This window comes from Brachyhypopomus gauderio, chromosome 20 (genome assembly GCF_052324685.1).
Source record: "Brachyhypopomus gauderio isolate BG-103 chromosome 20, BGAUD_0.2, whole genome shotgun sequence".
Lineage (NCBI taxonomy): Eukaryota > Metazoa > Chordata > Actinopteri > Gymnotiformes > Hypopomidae > Brachyhypopomus > Brachyhypopomus gauderio.
Genome location: NC_135230.1, coordinates 10,715,552 through 10,735,439, shown reverse-complemented (window position 1 = coordinate 10,735,439; position 19,888 = coordinate 10,715,552). Strand labels below are relative to the sequence as shown.

The window sequence follows — 19,888 nt, the reverse complement described above, 5'->3', positions numbered from 1 at the left end:
CTTGCGGAAGTCTAGTAAAGGTTGTTCTGTTTAAAGCTCTTAATGTGAAACAATTCCAGGTCAACTCCAAGCAATGTGGGGTAAGTGTGTGTGTGTGTGTGTGTGTGTGTGTGTGTGTTTTGTTTGTGAGAGAGAGACAGAGGGGTAGAGGAGTGGTGAGAGACAAGGAAAGAGGGGTATAAAGTGTACAAAAGAGGGAAAAGGGAGGGAGAGAGGGAGAGTGAATCAGGCAAAGTGACTATAAACATGCAGGCTGTCATGACTGAACACACACTCACACACACACACACACCCTTATGCACACACTCTCTCACACACACACAAACACTTTAGAAGGAGTGTGAAGACACAGTGGGTCAGTGCCATAGCAACAAGAAACAATACTGCAAGAATGTGTACTCAGAGGACACGCTTGGTAAAGTCGGGGCTGAGGTGTGTTCAGACACTTACTAACCAAAGTTCTGAAACATGTCAATAACAACAAACCCAGGACCATAAATGAACAAGGGAACATGACAAAATTAACATATGACCACAACATCATTGCAGAAAAGGAGACAAATATAATACACAATCCTGGGGCTGATTTGCAAATTATCACAATATAAGAAATCACTTTGATAATGGCTGGACTTTTCAAAAATAGTGTCCATTTATTTTACACAAAACGCAGATATTACATGAACATTTCCATTTGGAGAAACATTAAAGACCAAGTTTAAAGACTAAAATTAAAGACTAAGATTAAAGCATGCAAGTATTTGCCTATATGGGACAGCTCCATTTTCCCCTCTCCCACTAAAGTAACACCATATAGAGAAAAGTCTCTGAACAGACTTACAGCCCCAGTCAGAGCCAAAACAGCACCACGGCAACCCCAGAACAACCCCTGAGTTCATAGTTGTTATCTCCAAGCCTCTGCTGCTGCAGTACCACAGATCCTGACGAGCTGGAAGATGTTCTACTGGGAGGTTCTCCTACACTGCTAATGCCAAAATGGGTGGGGCAGGGAATGTGCATTTTTCACATACACCAACAGCAGATTCCGGAGGTAAACAGATATGAATATTCTCATGCCAAATAAGTGTCTGTTTTGAATACTCTGGGAGTTCTTGGTAAATATTTGTCCATTTAGTGTTCACACACACACACACACACACACACACACCATCCTCCTGGAGGTTTGAAACGGAGAGATATGGGTTCACCCAGTAGTCCTGTGTTGGGCAGGTCACCACTTTTCTGCCAAAGGTTTTGAATCTCTGATTAAGAATGATGTGTGTGTGTGTGTGTGTGTGTGTGTGTGTGTGTGTGTGTGTGTGTGTGTGTGTGTGTGTGTGTGTGTGTACCTCAGCCCTCAGTGGGGCTTCCCCAGATGTTCCAGCTTCAAACAGAGACCAAGATTTCCTTCCACTTGTTTTTGAGGCCAGAGATCCATTGTTGTTAAAAATAAGGACCCTGGAGCCATCACTGCAGCCATGTTAGTCATCCAGGCAGAGACGGGCAAACACTCAGACCTGACACCGCTTAACAAACTTTCACACAGAAATGCAATGGGCGTAGCCAGCCCAGGTCTGGTTTGAGTTATGCTCGCGAGACGCATCAAAAATAGAGATTATTCAACTCCCTTTTCAGCCCAAAATGAGCAGTGTCAGAGTTGATTTGTGTTGGTGCGTTGGTTCTGACTGGACGGTTTCACTTCACGGACATCATGTGAAAAGTACCAGCATCTCTGTGGGCAGTTGGTGTTCACTGCAGGAACCCTGGATGCTGAGGGGTCTGAATAAAGGCTGCACAAACGTGTGTGTTTGACAAAGACTCTGCACTAACTCCTCTGCACACTCACACTCTCACCGCACACTCACACTCTCACCGCACACTCACACTCTCACTGCACCCGCTCCGTTCTCCACACGCTGCACTGGGTTCTCCAGTTCACTTGGTGAAAGTGTAAATCCCACATTCTGTATCGTACACAAGTGGTTATTTGTGTGTGTTTAATGGCGACCTGTGTAACTGGGCGTGAGTGTGAAAGGAAAAGACAAATAGAGTAACACAGTAGGAACTCACACGAATGATTAAGTGTTAAATGGCTAAGGGGCTAGTTGGAGCCCAGTCTAGCGTGTCTCAATCTGCACAAATCCATCATGAGATTAGATTGGTGAGAATGAGAGAGAATTGCGCTTTCTGTGTGTGTGTGTGTGTGTGTGTGTGTGTGTGTGTGTGTATGTGTGTGTGTGTGTGTGTGTGTGTGTGAGTATGTGTGTGTGTGTGTGTGTGAGTGTGTGTGTGAGTGTGTGTGTGTGTGTGTGTGAGTGTGTGTGTGTGTGTGAGTGTGTGTGTGAGTGTGTGTGTGTGTGTGTGTGTGTGTGTGTATGTGTGTGAGTGTGTGTGTGAGTGTGTGTGTGTGTGTGTGTGTGAGTGTGTGTGTGAGTGTGAGTGTGTGTGTGTGTGTGTGTGAGTGTGTGTGTGAGTGTGTGTGTGTGTGTGTGTGTGTGTGTGTGTGTGTGAGTGTGTGTGTGTGTGTGTGTGTGTGTGAGTGTGAGTGTGTGTGTGTGTGTGAGTGTGTGTGTGTGTGTGTGTGTGTGTGTGTGTGTGTGTGTGTGTGTGTGTGTGTGTGTGTGTGAGTGTGTGTGTGTGTGTGTGTGTGTGTGTGTGTGTGTGTGTGTGTGTGTGTGTGTGTGTGTTGAGTGAATTCACCTGCATGTCCTCTGTCTCTAGTGGTAGAAGGCCCCACACATATATGAAAGTTAATCCAACCATTTGTGTTTAACAGCAGAAGGCAAAGACATTGCAAGAGCACACACTCATGCAAACACACACACAAACCCATACACACACGTGCTTAGTTATTAGATGCCCCCTCAGGGCACAAATGCCAGCATTCAACTATGCTCTGCTAGAGCATGTAGAAGCATATGAAACCGGCAAGATTATCATACACACACACACAAATCAAAGTTTACCATCTGTGCTGTGCACAAACCTTCATTATTTAATGCAGTATATTTCATGACCACAGGACATGGGACAGCCCCAGACGTCATTTATTGACATCCATCTAATTTGATCCAGGATCAATCAATCAATCAATCAAATTTTATTTATATAGCGCTTTTTACAACAGTTGTTGTCACAAAGCAGCTTTACAAGTGCCGAGTCCTAGCCCCCAGCGAGCAAGCCAAAGGCGACAGTGGCAAGGAAAAACTCCCTAGTTTTTTGCATGAGGAAGAAACCTTGAGAGGAACCAAGACTCAGGGGGGGAACCCATCCTCCTCTGGCCGACACCGGTCACCATGACAACAACAACAATTTAGACAGAAAGAAGAGAAAGAAAAGGAAAAATATGTAATAATGTCCATCATGATGTATGCATCCGGTTAGGCAGGAGGTGGCTGGCTCAGGATGGATCGCTGGTCTCCTCATCTCATTATTCCTCAAGCAGGCGGGCAGCCATGTGGAGAAATGAAACAGGGAAAATTAGCTCTGTATGAGGACATATACAGGACAGGTAAAATTATAAACATTTCTGGAGTGTGGCAGCAACTCCGGCATTTAGTTAAATTATTACAGCCTAGCTAAAAAGGCAGAACCAGAAGGTAACATAGGCTTGGGGGCATTCTGAGACAATGGCATCCGTCCACTGCACTGTCAACAAACTTGAGTGACCACGAGCAGTGACAGGACGACAGCACCAGCGCCCCAGTCTACCATAAAACCCTTCGTCTAAGAACCCCTGGATCTGTACTTTTATCTAAGGGGGGATATTAATTATCAAACGCTAAACTAAATAAGTGGGTTGGTCAGATGGTCAGCTTCTGTGTGTATAATAAAGCCCTTTCTGAAGAAACAGTGCACCCGTGTCTCATTAAATCTAATCAAAATGTAAAAAAACAAAAATACAAACAGTTAATGGCTGAATGGTTTACTGGTTCTACATTATACAGGTTATACTGTGGAAAAACCATAACTGCATGTTTAATGGCGGTCTTGGAACATACAGGACCTGAAAGGCAGCAGTGAAGCTGGGAAAGGACTGGTCTGTGAAGAAAGCACGCTGGACACGCCCTCTACCTCTGCAGAGCGCACGCTGGACACGCCCTCTACCTCTGCAGAGTGCATGCTGGACACGCCCTCTACCTCTGCAGAGTGCACGCTGGACACGCCCTCTACCTCTGCAGAGCGCACGCTGGACACGCCCTCTACCACTGTAGAGCGCACGCTGGACACGCCCTTCGCCTACGCTGAACACGCCCTCTGCCTGCAGTAAACACTCTCACTTCCTGTGCTGAACACACCCTCTGCCTATGCTGAACACACCCTCTTCCTGTTCTGAACACGCCCTCTTCCTGTGCAGAGGCTCCCACCTGCTTTCAATCCCACACTGCTTTTCACTCTCCCATAAACTCTTACCACTCAGCAGCTGCTGGGTTACACAGCTATAAAGGAGTTTGTTTATGCCAAAGTTACTGGCCACAAACTGACAAATCTGCATCAAGTTCTCTCATCCACCCACATTTCTCTCTCTCTCTCTCTCACACACACACACTCACACACACAGAAATACTGTATCCAAACCACTGTGAAAAATAGCAAACTTGTAAAAATGTGAATCACTAAAACAAGTTTACATTACACAAGTTCATTCACCTTGTGAGGTCACATGATCTATTTCTGCTGTGTCACTCCTGTTCTCTGCGCCAACATTGCTATCGGCGACACAACTCCACACAGCTTTCCTGCAGAGCACCTGTAATGATGTTCACATTATCTCATGACACTTCTGCACATTAATGCAATAGGCAGAAAGAGGCTCTGGAACATTCTAGAAAACATCATATATGTTAAATTAAAATCTATGAGTTGTTGAAACAATTCAGATTGATGGTAAAAACTGATGTGGAACCAGTATACCCAGTTTATCAGAGTGAATTAAGTGTAGTTTGTTTCTGTCAGTGAATGTGTGAATCACAGCCCACCAGGACATCCTTTGATGGGGAGTTACATAACAATGCTTGCTCCTGTCCGGTTCACTCAGTAGAGTTGTAAACACCTGGTAGTTAAAGCCGCCTTACTGCAGTTCAACCCCATTAACTGCAATTATTACCTTTCAGGTCACACGGTCACTCGAACTCCAGTGTCAGGATTCAGTGACAGACTGCAGTGTGTGCACATGTGTGCTCACAGGCAGCTGTGGTACTGAGGCGTGTTTGTAGGTGTGTATGTTCAGCCATTCAGCCGGGCCTCAGAAAAAAGCAATTAAAAAACTAGCTAGTCATTCACTGCTCTAGCAATCTGCCAATAGCAGAAAACCAACATAAGATGACAACAGCATCATGTGTGAAATTCAGATAAGACCCTGTTGACCTGAGAATATGGTTGTGTGCATCAACAATTACTCTCAAACTTTGTATAACCGGCTCCAGGATTTATGCTGTAGTTTCTGCACAGAAACTGTTCACCACATGCCTCAGTTACCAGAAATGATTTACTGCTTCACAAATCAGAAATATTATGAAACATGTATGATTTATTTATGAACTGTTTATGTACTAGCAACATGCTATGCATCATACAGCAATACAAGTGCTGAAGAAAAGATATGAAACTAAGCCTTATCCTACAGTAATGCAGACCACACATTACTTTGGCTTTCTCTCTCTACCCCCAATGTGTCTGAAACACACTCAGGCATGGAAGACTTTCAAACCACCGTCTGGAACAAAACTGGTTGAGAAAGAGATTGTGAGGAGTGAGTCTCTGTTGACAGGCGTGGAGGTACACACCTAAACACGTGCGTGTACACACCCTGCATGCCACTGTCTGTGACTTTGGAATCTGTGTCCTCAGGCTGTGTGTTTATGACAGCGAATGATCATACAGTTAGATTCAGCTTGCTGTTAAATTGCCTTGTTTCCATAGAGAAGCACAGGGAGCGCACACACACACACACACACACACACAAACTTATGTGTGCAAACATCCACATCAGCACATTCTGTTAGAACATGTCTGAATCTGTAACAGGTGATACCTCACTCATCCCACACACCCTGCCCACTTGTCCCTCTCAGCCAATCAATGTGTAGTGGGAGGAGCCTGGTGGTGTTACATTTCTCCCTGCCCTGGCAGGCCTTGTCTGAATGCTCTGGTGACCAAGGTGAAAGAGATTCCCAATGGGCCAGAGGAATGACAAAACCTACAGCTGAAATGAGAGCAGTAACGCATCACTGAGGCCTTTGGTACTCTGAAATGTCACAGCCATATAAATACTAACCTCAAAGTTCAACAAAATAATTCTTTAAAATGTTCATGTTTTAGATTAAATAATTCTATTAAAACAGCACAAATATTCTAAATGACGTCCAGTAAGCAATACTTGGACATTACAGTTGACGATTCTGAGATCTTTTAGTGAGAAGAATCTCATCCCTCCGTAAATGTGCATGTATAATGGACTACTTGGCAGCTATAAATCAAGGCCATCCCATAACCATTAAGGACACGCCCCCAGACCCTCCCACTCATTTCCCTGTTGTTGTGTCTTTCATTTGTCCAGGGAAAATCTCATTTACTCTCTCGTCCACCGTTAGTTCCAGTCAGCTATATCTCTCTCTTGTCCTCTCTCCCTAAAGACAGTTAAAATATTGTTCTTATGGGGAGGGCGATGTCATTCCTGTCATCACCACATACTTCACCCCTCTCCTCATTTGGCCTCTCCTCCCATCCCCCTGTGCTGAGGGGAAGGTGTTCGAGGAGAGAGTGCTCTAATATATGCTTATCATCATTGGCGTCCATCTTGACAACAGAGGACAGCGGACATTGGTAAAGTTTACTTCCTGTATAGTAAGGTTTAATGAGACTTGCAAAGCTGCCTACATTGCTTATTATAGATTATGAGGTTTGTGTTTATCTTCTGATTCCAACAGTATTAAGGAACTGTAGTCATAGGGAGTTTTCTGCCTGGCAGAAGTACATTTAAAACCACTTAACACTGTATACTTATAGAACTTGCCTACATGTGACCACAGCTCAATCATTCTTAACAGAAAGATTGGGTAAATTGTGGTGACCAGAAAACAACTAGCCACAAAGTGCACATAAAACTAGTATGACAAAATATATAGGCCTTGGTAAGTGTGTGGGTGAGTTAGTGTGTGTCACACACAGAGGTATGCATTTTTTCACAGTGTGCATACGCCTCATTACTGTGAAGAATAGCATTTTGGTGGCTGCAAACAATTACAGAGAGAGAGAGAGAGAATTATTAAATCAACTTTACAAGAAGTCACGAGACTTAATCCAGGAAGAGCACTTTCAAAATCAATAACAAATATCCCCAACAATTCTAAAAAGACTCAACACGGTCTCCACATTCCATTCACACGATGGCTGTTTAAAACTTGCTGCACTGACTGAATAACCTTGTTTATCTTCATCCAGTAAAACCCATTATACCACTTAGATATTCACATTATTTTCCCTATAATGGCTCAGCAGTATACCAAAGGCTTTGGTTTAGTCAGCCTTATTCATAAGACAAAACTAATGTTTCCCACATTGTTAGAAACACCTGCGCTCACAGGCTACCTACTTAAACACAAGTTGAACTGCTTCTAATCAGAAGAAGGCGACTTTCTACATCTGTTACTATGTTAAAGAGCTACTTTTTCAACACTGGAACAGTCAGGCTAACATTCATTCGTCCAGTGAGAGATTAAATTAGTTCCCCTAAAGATATCTGAAATTACAGTTCGTGTAAAACAATCAATAAAGAATCTATCAAGCTGCCATTTCCACAATGCCACAGTGTAAACCTTGACGATTGGAGGCCATTGAAGAATGGTTTCTGTGGTTGGCTATTGGGATTTTCTTTCTTTCCTACAATGCTGTCGCATCACACTGGCTGATGTCATGAATCTTTAATATCACACCCACACAAAAGCACAATAAAAGACTTGAATTTGGATTGGACTAAGCAGTATTCATCAAACTTATAAACGCCCGTGAGATAACCACATGATACTATACAGAGCTGTCGCTTGTGTAATGTGGACCATCCATCTTAATGTCACATCCGTCTGATTCTGTTTCCCATTAGTGAACCGCGAAGTGCCAGAAAGCTACTACGGCGCATAATTTTTAAAGGGCTGAAGGAAGACATTTACAGTGTGAAATCAGCAGGGCCAAATCCTGCAATACTAACCCACAGAGCTGAGAATTCATCGTAACGCAATATGTAAAAAGTGTACGCCACTGTGAAGAACTGAAACCCACACAGACTTTGAGAGATGTATAATGTCCCGGGCAAAACATTACACTTTAGGCACGGTTAAGTTTTCGGTACCTCCCGTACAGTCAATAGGTTACAATGGTAAACAGACCAGACATTGCTTTATTCCAGTTCAGGGTGGGAAATCCGACCCCGTTTAAATATATCAAAGTGTTCAAGGCGACACAACAGCTGATTTTCGCACGTTGGGCCACGCTAATTTGCTGTTTCGTTTTTTTCGGCAGAGAACGAAAGCACTGAACCATCAACCCAGCAGTCAGAAAATCTTCACGCTAAGCGGGTGGCGTTTGTTCTTCCCGTATGAAGTCGAATACGAGAAAGCAATCTGTGGTATTGCATTCCGCGGCTTCCACGGCCCTGGTATGGTATCTAAATGTCTTTGTAATGATTTGTCACTAATGTAATTTTTCAAGATTTAAACAACGATTCAATCTGTGTTTTTTTCCTAGAGTGTGCAGTTCATCTATGCCCTTTTGCTGTCTGTTAGGGTTAGTCACTGCAGTGATGGCCTGTTGGTACTAGCAACAACACACAAAAAACTTACCTGTTCCAACAAACCCCCATCCAGTGGGCCCTCCACTACACACACACACACACACACACACACACACACACACACACACACAGGCCCTTCCTTCCCACCCTGCCCATACTCTCACACACACACACACACACACACACACACACACACACACACACCTCAGTGTTCCCTGTTCCCACCCACCCTTAAGGCTGTCCTTGGCAAGCTTCTGCCAGCCTGGGTTTACCACACTGCCACAGCTGCTGATGCGTGCCCAAGATACCGCTGGGATCCAGCCGTTCTGTTAAATGAGCCCGGGTGATTCGCCACTTAGACCTGCTCTGCTTCACGTCCTCGAGAAGTGCAACCGTAACAGTAACGTGTTAATAGAGTAGTGCCTCAGCCAGATCTGGGGTTGCTTTAACAGCAGGTTTCACTGATGTGTTCACATCCAGCTGCTACAGCTGCACTCTGCGGAGTGCAATACAATCTTGAAATGATAGAGTATTACAGTGAACACTCTCATTTAAGGTAATATTGAAATGGTAGGGAGAGTATTACAGTGGTAATATTGAAATGGTAGGGAGAGTATTACAGTGGTAGTATTGAAATGGTAGGGAGAGTATTACAGTGGTAATATTGAAATGGTAGGGAGAGTATTACAGTGGTAATATTGAAATGGTAGGGAGAGTATTACAGTGGTAATACTGAAATGGTAGGGAGAGTATTACAGTGGTAATACTGAAATGGTAGGGAGAGTATTACAGTGGTAATATTGAAATGGTAGGGAGAGTATTACAGTGGTAATATTGAAATGTTAGGGAGAGTATTACAGTGGTAATACTGAAATGGTAGGGAGAGTATTACAGTGGTAATATTGAAATGGTAGGGAGAGTATTACAGTGGTAATACTGAAATGGTAGGGAGAGTATTACAGTGGTAATACTGAAATGGTAGGGAGAGTATTACAGTGGTAATATTGAAATGGTAGGGAGAGTATTACAGTGGTAATATTGAAATGGTAGGGAGAGTATTACAGTGGTAATACTGAAATGGTAGGGAGAGTATTACAGTGGTAATACTGAAATGGTAGGGAGAGTATTACAGTGGTAATATTGAAATGGTAGGGAGAGTATTACAGTGGTAATACTGAAATGGTAGGGAGAGTATTACAGTGGTAATACTGAAATGGTAGGGAGAGTATTACAGTGGTAATATTGAAATGGTAGGGAGAGTATTACAGTGGTAATATTGAAATGGTAGGGAGAGTATTACAGTGGTAATACTGAAATGGTAGGGAGAGTATTACAGTGGTAATACTGAAATGGTAGGGAGAGTATTACAGTGGTAATACTGAAATGGTAGGGAGAGTATTACAGTGGTAATATTGAAATGGTAGGGAGAGTATTACAGTGGTAATACTGAAATGGTAGGGAGAGTATTACAGTGGTAATACTGAAATGGTAGGGAGAGTATTACAGTGGTAATACTGAAATGGTAGGGAGAGTATTACAGTGGTAATATTGAAATGGTAGGGAGAGTATTACAGTGGTAATACTGAAATGGTAGGGAGAGTATTACAGTGGTAATATTGAAATGGTAGGGAGAGTATTACAGTGGTAATACTGAAATGGTAGGGAGAGTATTACAGTGGTAATATTGAAATGGTAGGGAGAGTATTACAGTGGTAATACTGAAATGGTAGGGAGAGTATTACAGTGGTAATACTGAAATGGTAGGGAGAGTATTACAGTGGTAATACTGAAATGGTAGGGAGAGTATTACAGTGAACACTACAATGATTTGGGGAAATGTGGCCTAGTAGTTAATGCATTGAAGTTCTGTCCTGAAAGAGAACACACCTGATGATTGGATGATTACTGTCATGATTGGATATGTCAGGTCACGTTGATAGCACAGATGAATCTTCGCCTAAGGCCTAAAAAACCAACAGCAGTGCAGCACTGTAGAACATAATGTTGGCAATACAGAGGGTAGATCACAGCATAACCTTCTCATGGCCTTTGATGTACATGAATGAAATACAGCCTCAAGGCCGTGGATGCCCCGTGGAGGCCCTTAACCACGACTGTGGTGGGGACCAGGGAATGATCAGAGCACCTCATCTGGAAACGATATGAACGATAACCCACTGACATGGACAGACAGGTGTGCTAGCCATCTGCAGAGATGGATGGACAGAAAGAAAGAGAGAGAGAGAGAGAGAGATGGAGAAGGAAAGAAAGAGATATAGCAACTCGATCGAGGAACGGAGGTGAGAGGATGTACTTAGACAGATTGCTGGAAGGTCTTCCTCCTGTGTTCCACACGGTGCATAACGCACACCTGCAGCATGGTAGGACTGCCACTCCTGTCTCACCCATTAGGTAAGAGGCATGCGGGGACGGCCCCGGTCCAAACCTGCCCGCCGAGCAACTCACACAACAAACACGGAACGTTTCGTCCATGTCTGCCCGGCGCAGTGCCTGACTCATCACGGACGGGCCGCTATCGGCAGGCTACTCCCACACCAGTCAGCCCCTGGCGTGCACACCCACAGGAAACGGGCACTCGCCCGCAAGATATCAGCGCTGACGTGAGCGGTGGCTCATTCGTAAAAAAACACACCTTAGAGATGCTTGCCAGGGAAATTCATGTCGAAGGTATGCTGTTATTGTCTGATAGGCTTTGCTCTATTGCAAAAGCACAGTAAAAAACTTTGGTTGCGTCAAAAGGAAAAATGAACCATATGTGTGATGGACACATGGTATAATATCCTGTAACTCTGCGGAAATGTACATTGTATATCTTAATCTGTGGTATAGGCCTGACTGTTTGTGCTATGGAGTAGAACGGTGTCTCTTGCATTTTGTTTGTGGCAAAATATACCCCATTGCTATGACTGCTGAAACATAGTGGAAATATCTGATACCAAACCAGACGACCATAAAATGGTTGTATCATAACCCCCAAACAGCAAAATAATGTTTTCATATTATGTTTAGGGTTAAACAAAAAAAAAAGCTATTATTAAACTCCAGCAGTCCTGACAGCCTTTTGTTGAAGAGTATTGGCACAGATAATGATGAACCCCAGGTGTACCCTGGTAGTAGTGAAGATGCACTTGTTTTGAACTAGTCCAGGAGTCCATCCACAAGCGCTCACTCCTCTCTGTTGTTTTGCTTTATTTGGCGTCGACTGTCTCCTGTGTGAAGGACAGTGAGCTGTAAACATTGTCCATCATACTGTCACATCAGCAGGTTTCCTGGCTTTAGGTGACATTAGCATTGAGTGACTTGGGGAGAGTAACACAGTAGAGCCCTTGCAACTGATCCCAGATCAGTTTCGCCGTGTCTCTTACCATGTTAAAAGCTGCATTTTGATAGTGCACTATTTTCCTATGCAGGTTTAAAAGCGCGTCGTTTACCCTGAACCAAATTGTAGCCAATAGCGCCATCTAACGGTGTGAACGAGTCAGTTGCCAGTTGCCATTTTATATTTATATGTCATTGATATTGACATATTCTGCTGAGAAACGGTGAGCAAATTTTCAATTGTTTTCATCGGATGAAATAACCAGGTTTGAGTAAATAAATGTAGGCACATTCAGCAGTAATTGTACAAAGTTTTCAAACACCTGCTCAGTGCCACACATGTAGCTACTTCACACTGCTGTCTTGGATTCTGATAAAAGAGCAAACATCGTTAAAAAACCTATTCATGTTCCTTTATGTCCGACGACATGGAATTGGGTTCACTGACACGCCGGACTTCACCCGACATCAGTATTTCACCAGCCTGCATATGATTACTGTTATACGCGGGCTCTGATTTTAAAACTAAACAAAAATAAAACAGTATTAAAAGAAATCAATAACCGTGCGCCTCTAACAAAAGCACACACTGACATTTCGTGCGGGGCAAAGCAATTGGGGCGGCCTTGTTGAGCAGCCTGAAATTACAGCGTAGTCTCTTGGTCTCGTTCATTTGACAGAAGATTCAGAGAAAATTGCCACTTGTTCGAGCTGATGCGGCTTTCTGTGAATGCGCGGTGCGTTTGGCGCGACAGGGCATCAGGCGGCTACGCGTAACGTTTTATCCCCGGTATTTTCCGGAGCGTAATTGCTGTTTTGCGCACCTGACGGTCTGGGGAGACTGGCGCCGTCTGCCTTTAGTCACTGGAATGCGCGCCCACTGGCTGCAGTATGTCTATTTTAACTGCAGGTGGCGTCCAACGTTTGTCTATAAGCAGTTTCAAACAACAGAAAATGACTAAAAGACTTAAACGTTTTCTCCACGGACTATAATATGTTCTGTGCAGTAGTCATTCATGAATTACAGTAGCAGATATAGATTAATAAGATCACCACCTCGGTAGCTGGAACAATACCATGTCAGCTGACATTTGTAGCCACATATGCATCATGATCATGTTGGTTTCTGTGTTGAGAACTTAAACACAGAGTATTAATTGTCCGAAACAACGTATGACGTGACATTTATGACATCTTGTTTCTCTTGACCTCACAAATCTATGTTGTGCTTTTGCTTTCCGTCAGTGTGAGTGTCTCCCATTATGGTGAAAAGTCTTCATAAAACATGGAGTAGATGTTGTTATTACAAAGCAAAATATACATTTATAGACACACCAGATAACTGCCGTTAATAGTATCTCAAAGCTTTTTCTTCATTCTTTTTTTTTTGCTCTTTGAAAGGTGTTTGAATATGTCAAAAAACAACTTTGTACAAATAACCTGTGGACGTGAATATGAATAAAACAGTTTGCGGTACCGCTACCAGAGTTCTTGGGTGTTGCGCTGCCACTCTGGCTGCAAATCGATTGGTTCATCTCCCCACATGACGCCAAGTATATGGCCCGCCCGCCAGCCTCGCGGACACAGAGCCAGTCCCGGAGCGCGACGCCACCATCACCAGTGACTATGAGACGCCAGGAAGGACTCGAGTGAACTACCTCTACAGAGTCATACATTCATCGGCAAAATAGCAAGTTGATTGTACGGACGTTGGATCAACCACATACTTACACAGGAAATCGTTAATTAGTGCTGCCCTTTGCAAAGATGACCGCTGTTCTGGATAGTCTTGGTTCGGATATGCATACAAACCATATTACCTCCAGCAATTTCAGCGCCGTGCACAAGTCCCAGGATTCACCCACGTTGCCTGTGTCCACCGTGACCGACAGCAGCTTCTACAGTGTCCCTCAGCCCGGTCACTGCGCGGGCACCGCTTACGCGCAGCTCGCATCGTACTCTTATCATCCCGGCGGAGTGGGCAGTGTTGCCTACAGTCCAAAAGCTTATGACATTGGGTTCGGATCCTCTTATGGCGCCTATGGGGCATATGGCGCCAGTTCTTCGCCCACTCCTACAGAGCCAGGTGAGTTGTGCGCTTCAGCGTTGCCAAAGAAACGTTTTGGGTTAATTCAAACAATGCATTGTCCTTAAAACTAGTCTCCACGTGTGCAATTGGTTATATATATATATTCATTGAAATTCCATGTGTGCACTCGGTTAGAGAAAGACGAGAACGAACCGGAGGTGCGCATGGTGAACGGAAAGCCAAAGAAAGTCCGGAAACCACGAACCATCTACTCCAGCTTTCAGTTGGCCGCGCTCCAACGCAGATTCCAGAAAACCCAGTACCTCGCGCTGCCAGAACGCGCCGAACTGGCAGCCTCTTTGGGCCTCACGCAGACTCAGGTCAGAATAAGGCTCGTTTCTATTTCCACTGTGTGCATGTCGAACCACTAGCCTTGGTTATGTTGTTTGAAGAAAACCGAAATCCAAATTTGACTGAACTTCCCTACCTAAACCATAAATAGCATACTTTTTTACGTTTCCGTACTAATTCCCTTTCCCCACTGTTGTCAACAGAACCTCAACTGAAATGCTAAATGCATCTGTATCTAACATGTTCTACTGTACTTTGAATATTTTCAGGTGAAGATATGGTTTCAGAACCGGCGCTCAAAGTTCAAAAAGTTATGGAAAAACGGAGAGATTCCCCCGGAGCAGCACATTGCTCCCGGCGACTCTCCCCCGTGCTCCCCTCCTTCGCAGAGCGCCTGGGATTTCCCCCAAAATCAAGTTCCAAACGACGGGGATACGAGCACAGAGCAGGTCGTTGGACCGCCGAACACCACTGCGCCATCCTTTTTGACCAACTACCCCTGGTACTCATCCACGAATACTCATCTACAGCCAAATGCGCTTATACAACCCCATCACAATTCGGCTATGAGCGCAGGTGCCATATTCTAACAAAGGACTGCGTGAATCGGATGCACCTGTTACAGGACAATGTCTCACAGCGTCAAAGGACTTGTAAACAGATACAAGCAACGAGAGAACGCTCATTTCGAAATGCATATTTTGAATTCTGCTGAATTTTTGTGCAACTTCTTTTTTTCTGTGGAGTTCTGTGGCGCTTCTAAGCGCACATGCAACAAATCGACGCACATTAAATTATTTTTCTATTTATTTATTTGCTTTGTTTCTTTTGGAGTCGCATGTCCATGTGGTGGACAGGGGTGGGTTTCCCGATAACGAACGATCTTAGAAAGTTACGAACAACTTTAAGAACGACGTAACTTTAAGAACGCCAAATTTACGAGTGTTTCCCAAAAGCCTTCGTAGTCTCCAAATTTACGAACGAGTTCTAAGTAGTTCTTAGTTGACTCCGCCTCTGCAGCTGCACTGGAAAATCTCCGCTAGTCGAAAACCGAACCACCGATTTACATACATTTTTTCATAATTACGCCGCAAAAGCATCATTGGCAAAATGACAATCATAAAAACTAACAACTAATAAGTGTTGACATTTCAAGTATAAGGAAAAAATGAGTAGAACATATTATTACCTTTGCAATTGTGACCGATCGTAGGCTTTTATCAAGGCTATAAATAGGGCACACAATTAACCTTTCACACGTTATTCAAAACCCTGGCAAACAAGCAGAGAAAATGAAACTTTCTGTCGAGTGAACTGAGCCAAAAACAAAAGTATAGTCTACTGTTTTCAATAGCTCGAGGAAGTTCATCAAATTCAGAAAAAAACAAAAAAAAAACTGTAGTCAAGTCAAAAATAAGGGGGCAGGACTCAGAAAGGAGAGGGCTAAGACTCTAAGACTGGTGGAGGTCAAATGTCCACAAGTGCCTTCACTGTTGAGGAGGAGAAGGCACTGGGGATACTGGGCCCCACAGCTACTGAAAGGACACCAGGGGATTTGATACAAGCTTCAGAGTGGATACCCACTGTCAGCTAGTATATATATATATATATATATATATATATATATATATATATATATATATATATATATATATATATATATATATATATATCTATATATATATATATATATATATATATATATATATATATATATATATATATATATATATATATATATATTTTAAACTATATATATATTTAAAATATAAATATATTTTTAACTATATATATATATATATATATATATATATATATACTAGCTGACAGTGGGTATCCACTCTGAAGCTTGTATCAAATCCCCTGGTGGGGTATATATATATATATATATACTATATATATATATATATATATATATATATATATATATATATATATATATATATATATATATATATATATATATATATATATCTTTTTGCTGCATGGCGAAGCAATACTTTAGTAACAGCATGCACACATTTATGTCAGCTTTGCTTAGTCCGTGGGCATCACCAACAGTCTGCAGAACAGTCTGTGGCATAAAATCGGAGGGCGGTCAGTAACTGCGTCGTGGAGCTAAGGGCAAAATTCTGTATTCAGGCGAACTACATGGCTTCGTGGATTACGTCGTCTTCTTAAATTATGTCTTCTATTCAAAGCCAGTACTCTGAAGAGCTGCTATGTTCATCACACAAGCACAATTGCTAGCCTTAATCCAAGTTACTTATATGTGCTACCGATTAATCAATCCATTTTATTGGTTAAGTTAAAACAAGCTTAATAGGCCAACTTGTATCCATTTCTTTGCAAAGAATACATTAATTTTGAGTCTGAAACGCTGTTGACTGCACGATGACGAACGGAGAGACTTAATTAAATATTGGGAAGATATAAACTAATGCTAAATAATTCAAAGTAGTACATTTGATTTCTGTTGACACATTGTGGTATATGCGATGTAAATACTTTAAAAGAAAATAGGCTACTGGCTAATTATACACATAAACGCAAATGTAGTAATGCCGTGATTAAAACCCGCGCGAGTGAAATTAGCGCCTCTATCATTTTTGAAGTAGAACTGCACGAGAGCTTCGAGTTAAGAAGTACTTAGTGAGTTACGAATGGGTCCGGAGATTCTTAACTTACGAACGACTATAAGAACGACGTAAGTTACGAAGAGTTTCGGGAAACACTCGTAAATTTAAGAATATTCGTAAGTACGAGGTTACGAAGTACTTAGAGTTACGAACGTTTCGGGAAACCCACCCCAGGACTGTAAAATCACATGCCAAGTAAAACGGGTAGCCTTTTCGCGTGCATTGTACATTTTCCTACAATATATTAGGCATAGAGAGTAATCTATCATACTGTTTATACAACTTGTACTCATAATAAAATGAAAAGTACAGTTTGATGTTGAACTAGATTTTGTCCGAAAACTGTTAACTTCACAACATGATAACACGACAAAGAACACATAGCTTATAATTTGACGAATAGTTCTGTTTCGTTGTCTGCCGGATAGATGTAGTTTATTGGTAGATTAAACTAAACCTAAAAGACTGAAAGAATGGTGAATACCGCTAAAACAAATGCATCTTAACTGTGTCGAACGTGGTCTATTTTAAAACAAAATGCATTCATCTTCCATTTTAGTACAAGTGGAACTTTGGTTGAACTGTGGCTTTTTCGGCCAATCTGAGATTATTTGGTGTGGAGAATCCGACTGGCAACAGAACTGTGCCTTGGGGCACGAGGGAGAAACAACTCAGCAGGCGCGCCTTGGCATGCGCGAGAAGAGACGCGAGGGCGTTCCGCGTGCGGCTAGGGCTCTTCCCACTCCAGACTTTCTGGAGTCAGCGCGCGCCTCTCCCAGACGTTTTATGAGCGCCACCGAACCAAAGAAAAAATAAAACATAAAACCGCCTCAAGCAGACCGCCTTGGAACATTCTCCCGAAGCCTTTGCTTCCAGCTCCAGCTCAACCTTGGACTATTCTGGTCTGGGGACACACAGTTCTCAGAGTTTCAGCGTAACGTTTTTATAATGATCGACTTAATTTTTTTCAGAGACTGAAATAGGCACCGAAATAGGTGGGAACCCCGGTCTCATCTACAAGCAAACGCAAAACCACTTGGTCAAGTCAACATTTTAATTTACAGTGTAAAATCACCCAGGTTTACATGCCTTAAATAACTGTGCAGACATGCTATTTAGGCTTAAAGAATTTAAACAATCAATTTCTCCCTTTATTAAACAAAAAGTAGCATTTAATAAATACGATCAAGCGAACGAAATATTAGAGGAAATAGTCCATTAATAGACATTAGTATGTTCACCTTCATTCGGTGAACATATAGCATTTATGTATACATGGCAACGGAAGGTTAATCCATATTTGATTATTTCCTAAAAGTTCTAGTCTTAGATTTTTATCGGATTAACGTTTCCGTTAAAATCCCATGCCACGTTGTTTTGCGACTGTACATTATAGTGTAGCCTACATTATGTGTAGCACCTTTATTGTTGCAGATTCTAAGCATTGCGCATATTTTTTTTAAAGTTTAGCACTGTCAGCTGGTAATGATTGAAATACCATCCGTTATTTGCCACCACATCATTAAGAGTCTCAGCTAATTGCTTCCGTTTGGAACCCGTACACCCTACATCCGCGCGAGCTGTCGTGTAGCTGCTGACATAATTCTAGAGCTTGCGGTGAGATTTTACGCACAATTGGTCACCAAGAACCATCATGACAATAAGTGATATGTAGACCGTAATCACTGTAATAATAAGCAGCCACTTCCAATCATATTAAAGCTAACTTTTGGATTTTACGTTATTTTGCGCATTTGTTTCATTCAGAAATAGAATATTTCGTTGTTTCCTTTGGCAACCCAATATGAATTCTAAAAAAGTCAGTTCTTTAAAAAAATCCAAAATGATATCACAGGTTTTGTATGCGGCATTTTTACATTTAACGTGCAAATACTTTTGGCTATGAAAACAGCCAGATTAAAAAGGAACAAAACACAAAGCAACTGATGAGTAAAATACTTCTTAAATGTAATGGAAGTGTTACGCATTTACATTTGATGAGTGCTGGATTATATTTGATAAGTTCTATATGCCTTTTGTATAGTATAAACAAAATTACCCTCGTAATTCAGGTCTCTGATTACAGATAAATATTTGGATATTTGTGAAATACTGACATTCACAAATGGGGCGAATAAGGCAAGCCTATGATAACAGTATAAAAGCCTCTGTAAGATATTTCTTCCATATAAATTTACCCTTCGCTTCAGCCTTTGTGTGAGGTCATGAAGATAACGTGATCATTTAGTTCTAGATTTGCTAACAGACCCCCAGCAACCATATAGGCCTATAGGCCACACCTGCAAACGTTTTACCAGTAGGCTTACCACTCGCCCCTCACCCACCACACACAAAAACCTAAACTGATTTCTCTCTTACTCCCTCAACACCTCCCTTTCCGTTTTTTTTTCCTTTTGTTCCACTAAAAAGATTCCCCGCGCTCCCGAAATTGCTCATAATTGCGACAGAGAAACGGAAAATGCGCGAGGATGCACAAAAGGCGAAATGACTGCAATTATGTTTCGACTTAATGGTAAGCACGAGTCCCGCTTACCGGGCCAGTATCGACCAGTGTTTCCAAGAGGATGCTCAAGCAGAAAAAAATACATAGAACAGATAGATCACTGGGGACGAATCATTCCGTTTTTATTAAAATAAATTAAACGTACATAGTGTTCACATAATAATAATAATTATTATTATTAAATTATTATTATTATTATATATTTTTTTATTGAGGGT

The 19,888-nt window shown here is 42.2% G+C and overlaps 1 protein-coding gene and 1 long non-coding RNA gene across 3 annotated transcripts; one reads left to right on the top strand and one right to left on the bottom strand.

Moving 5' to 3' along the window:
- Positions 1-3,084: 3,084 nt before the first annotated feature.
- Positions 3,085-13,995, bottom strand: LOC143484382 (uncharacterized). 2 transcript variants are annotated; one of them, XR_013122630.1, is made up of 3 exons: positions 13,859-13,995; positions 13,605-13,751; positions 3,085-4,750 (listed from the first exon to the last, which is right to left on the bottom strand). It is a non-coding gene; the product is annotated as an uncharacterized LOC143484382 (long non-coding RNA). The 2 variants fall into 2 exon arrangements; XR_013122628.1 differs by having other exon boundaries at positions 13,611-13,751.
- Positions 13,702-15,945, top strand: dlx2b (distal-less homeobox 2b). The gene is made up of 3 exons (XM_076983076.1): positions 13,702-14,213; positions 14,352-14,536; positions 14,777-15,945. Exons 1-3 carry the CDS (start codon positions 13,895-13,897, stop codon positions 15,095-15,097), a joined length of 825 nt encoding a protein of 274 aa, XP_076839191.1. The 5' UTR covers positions 13,702-13,894; the 3' UTR covers positions 15,098-15,945.
- The last annotated feature ends 3,943 nt before the right edge of the window (positions 15,946-19,888 follow it).

Bases quoted from the DNA above. Each gene is read 5' to 3' on its own strand.
- dlx2b (XM_076983076.1), top strand. From the start codon at position 13,895: ATGACCGCTGTTCTGGATAGTCTTGGTTCGGATATGCATACAAACCAT. The intron at 14,214-14,351 runs GTGAGTTGTGCG...GCACTCGGTTAG, and splicing joins GCCCACTCCTACAGAGCCAG to AGAAAGACGAGAACGAACCG. The intron at 14,537-14,776 runs GTCAGAATAAGG...GAATATTTTCAG, and splicing joins TGGGCCTCACGCAGACTCAG to GTGAAGATATGGTTTCAGAA.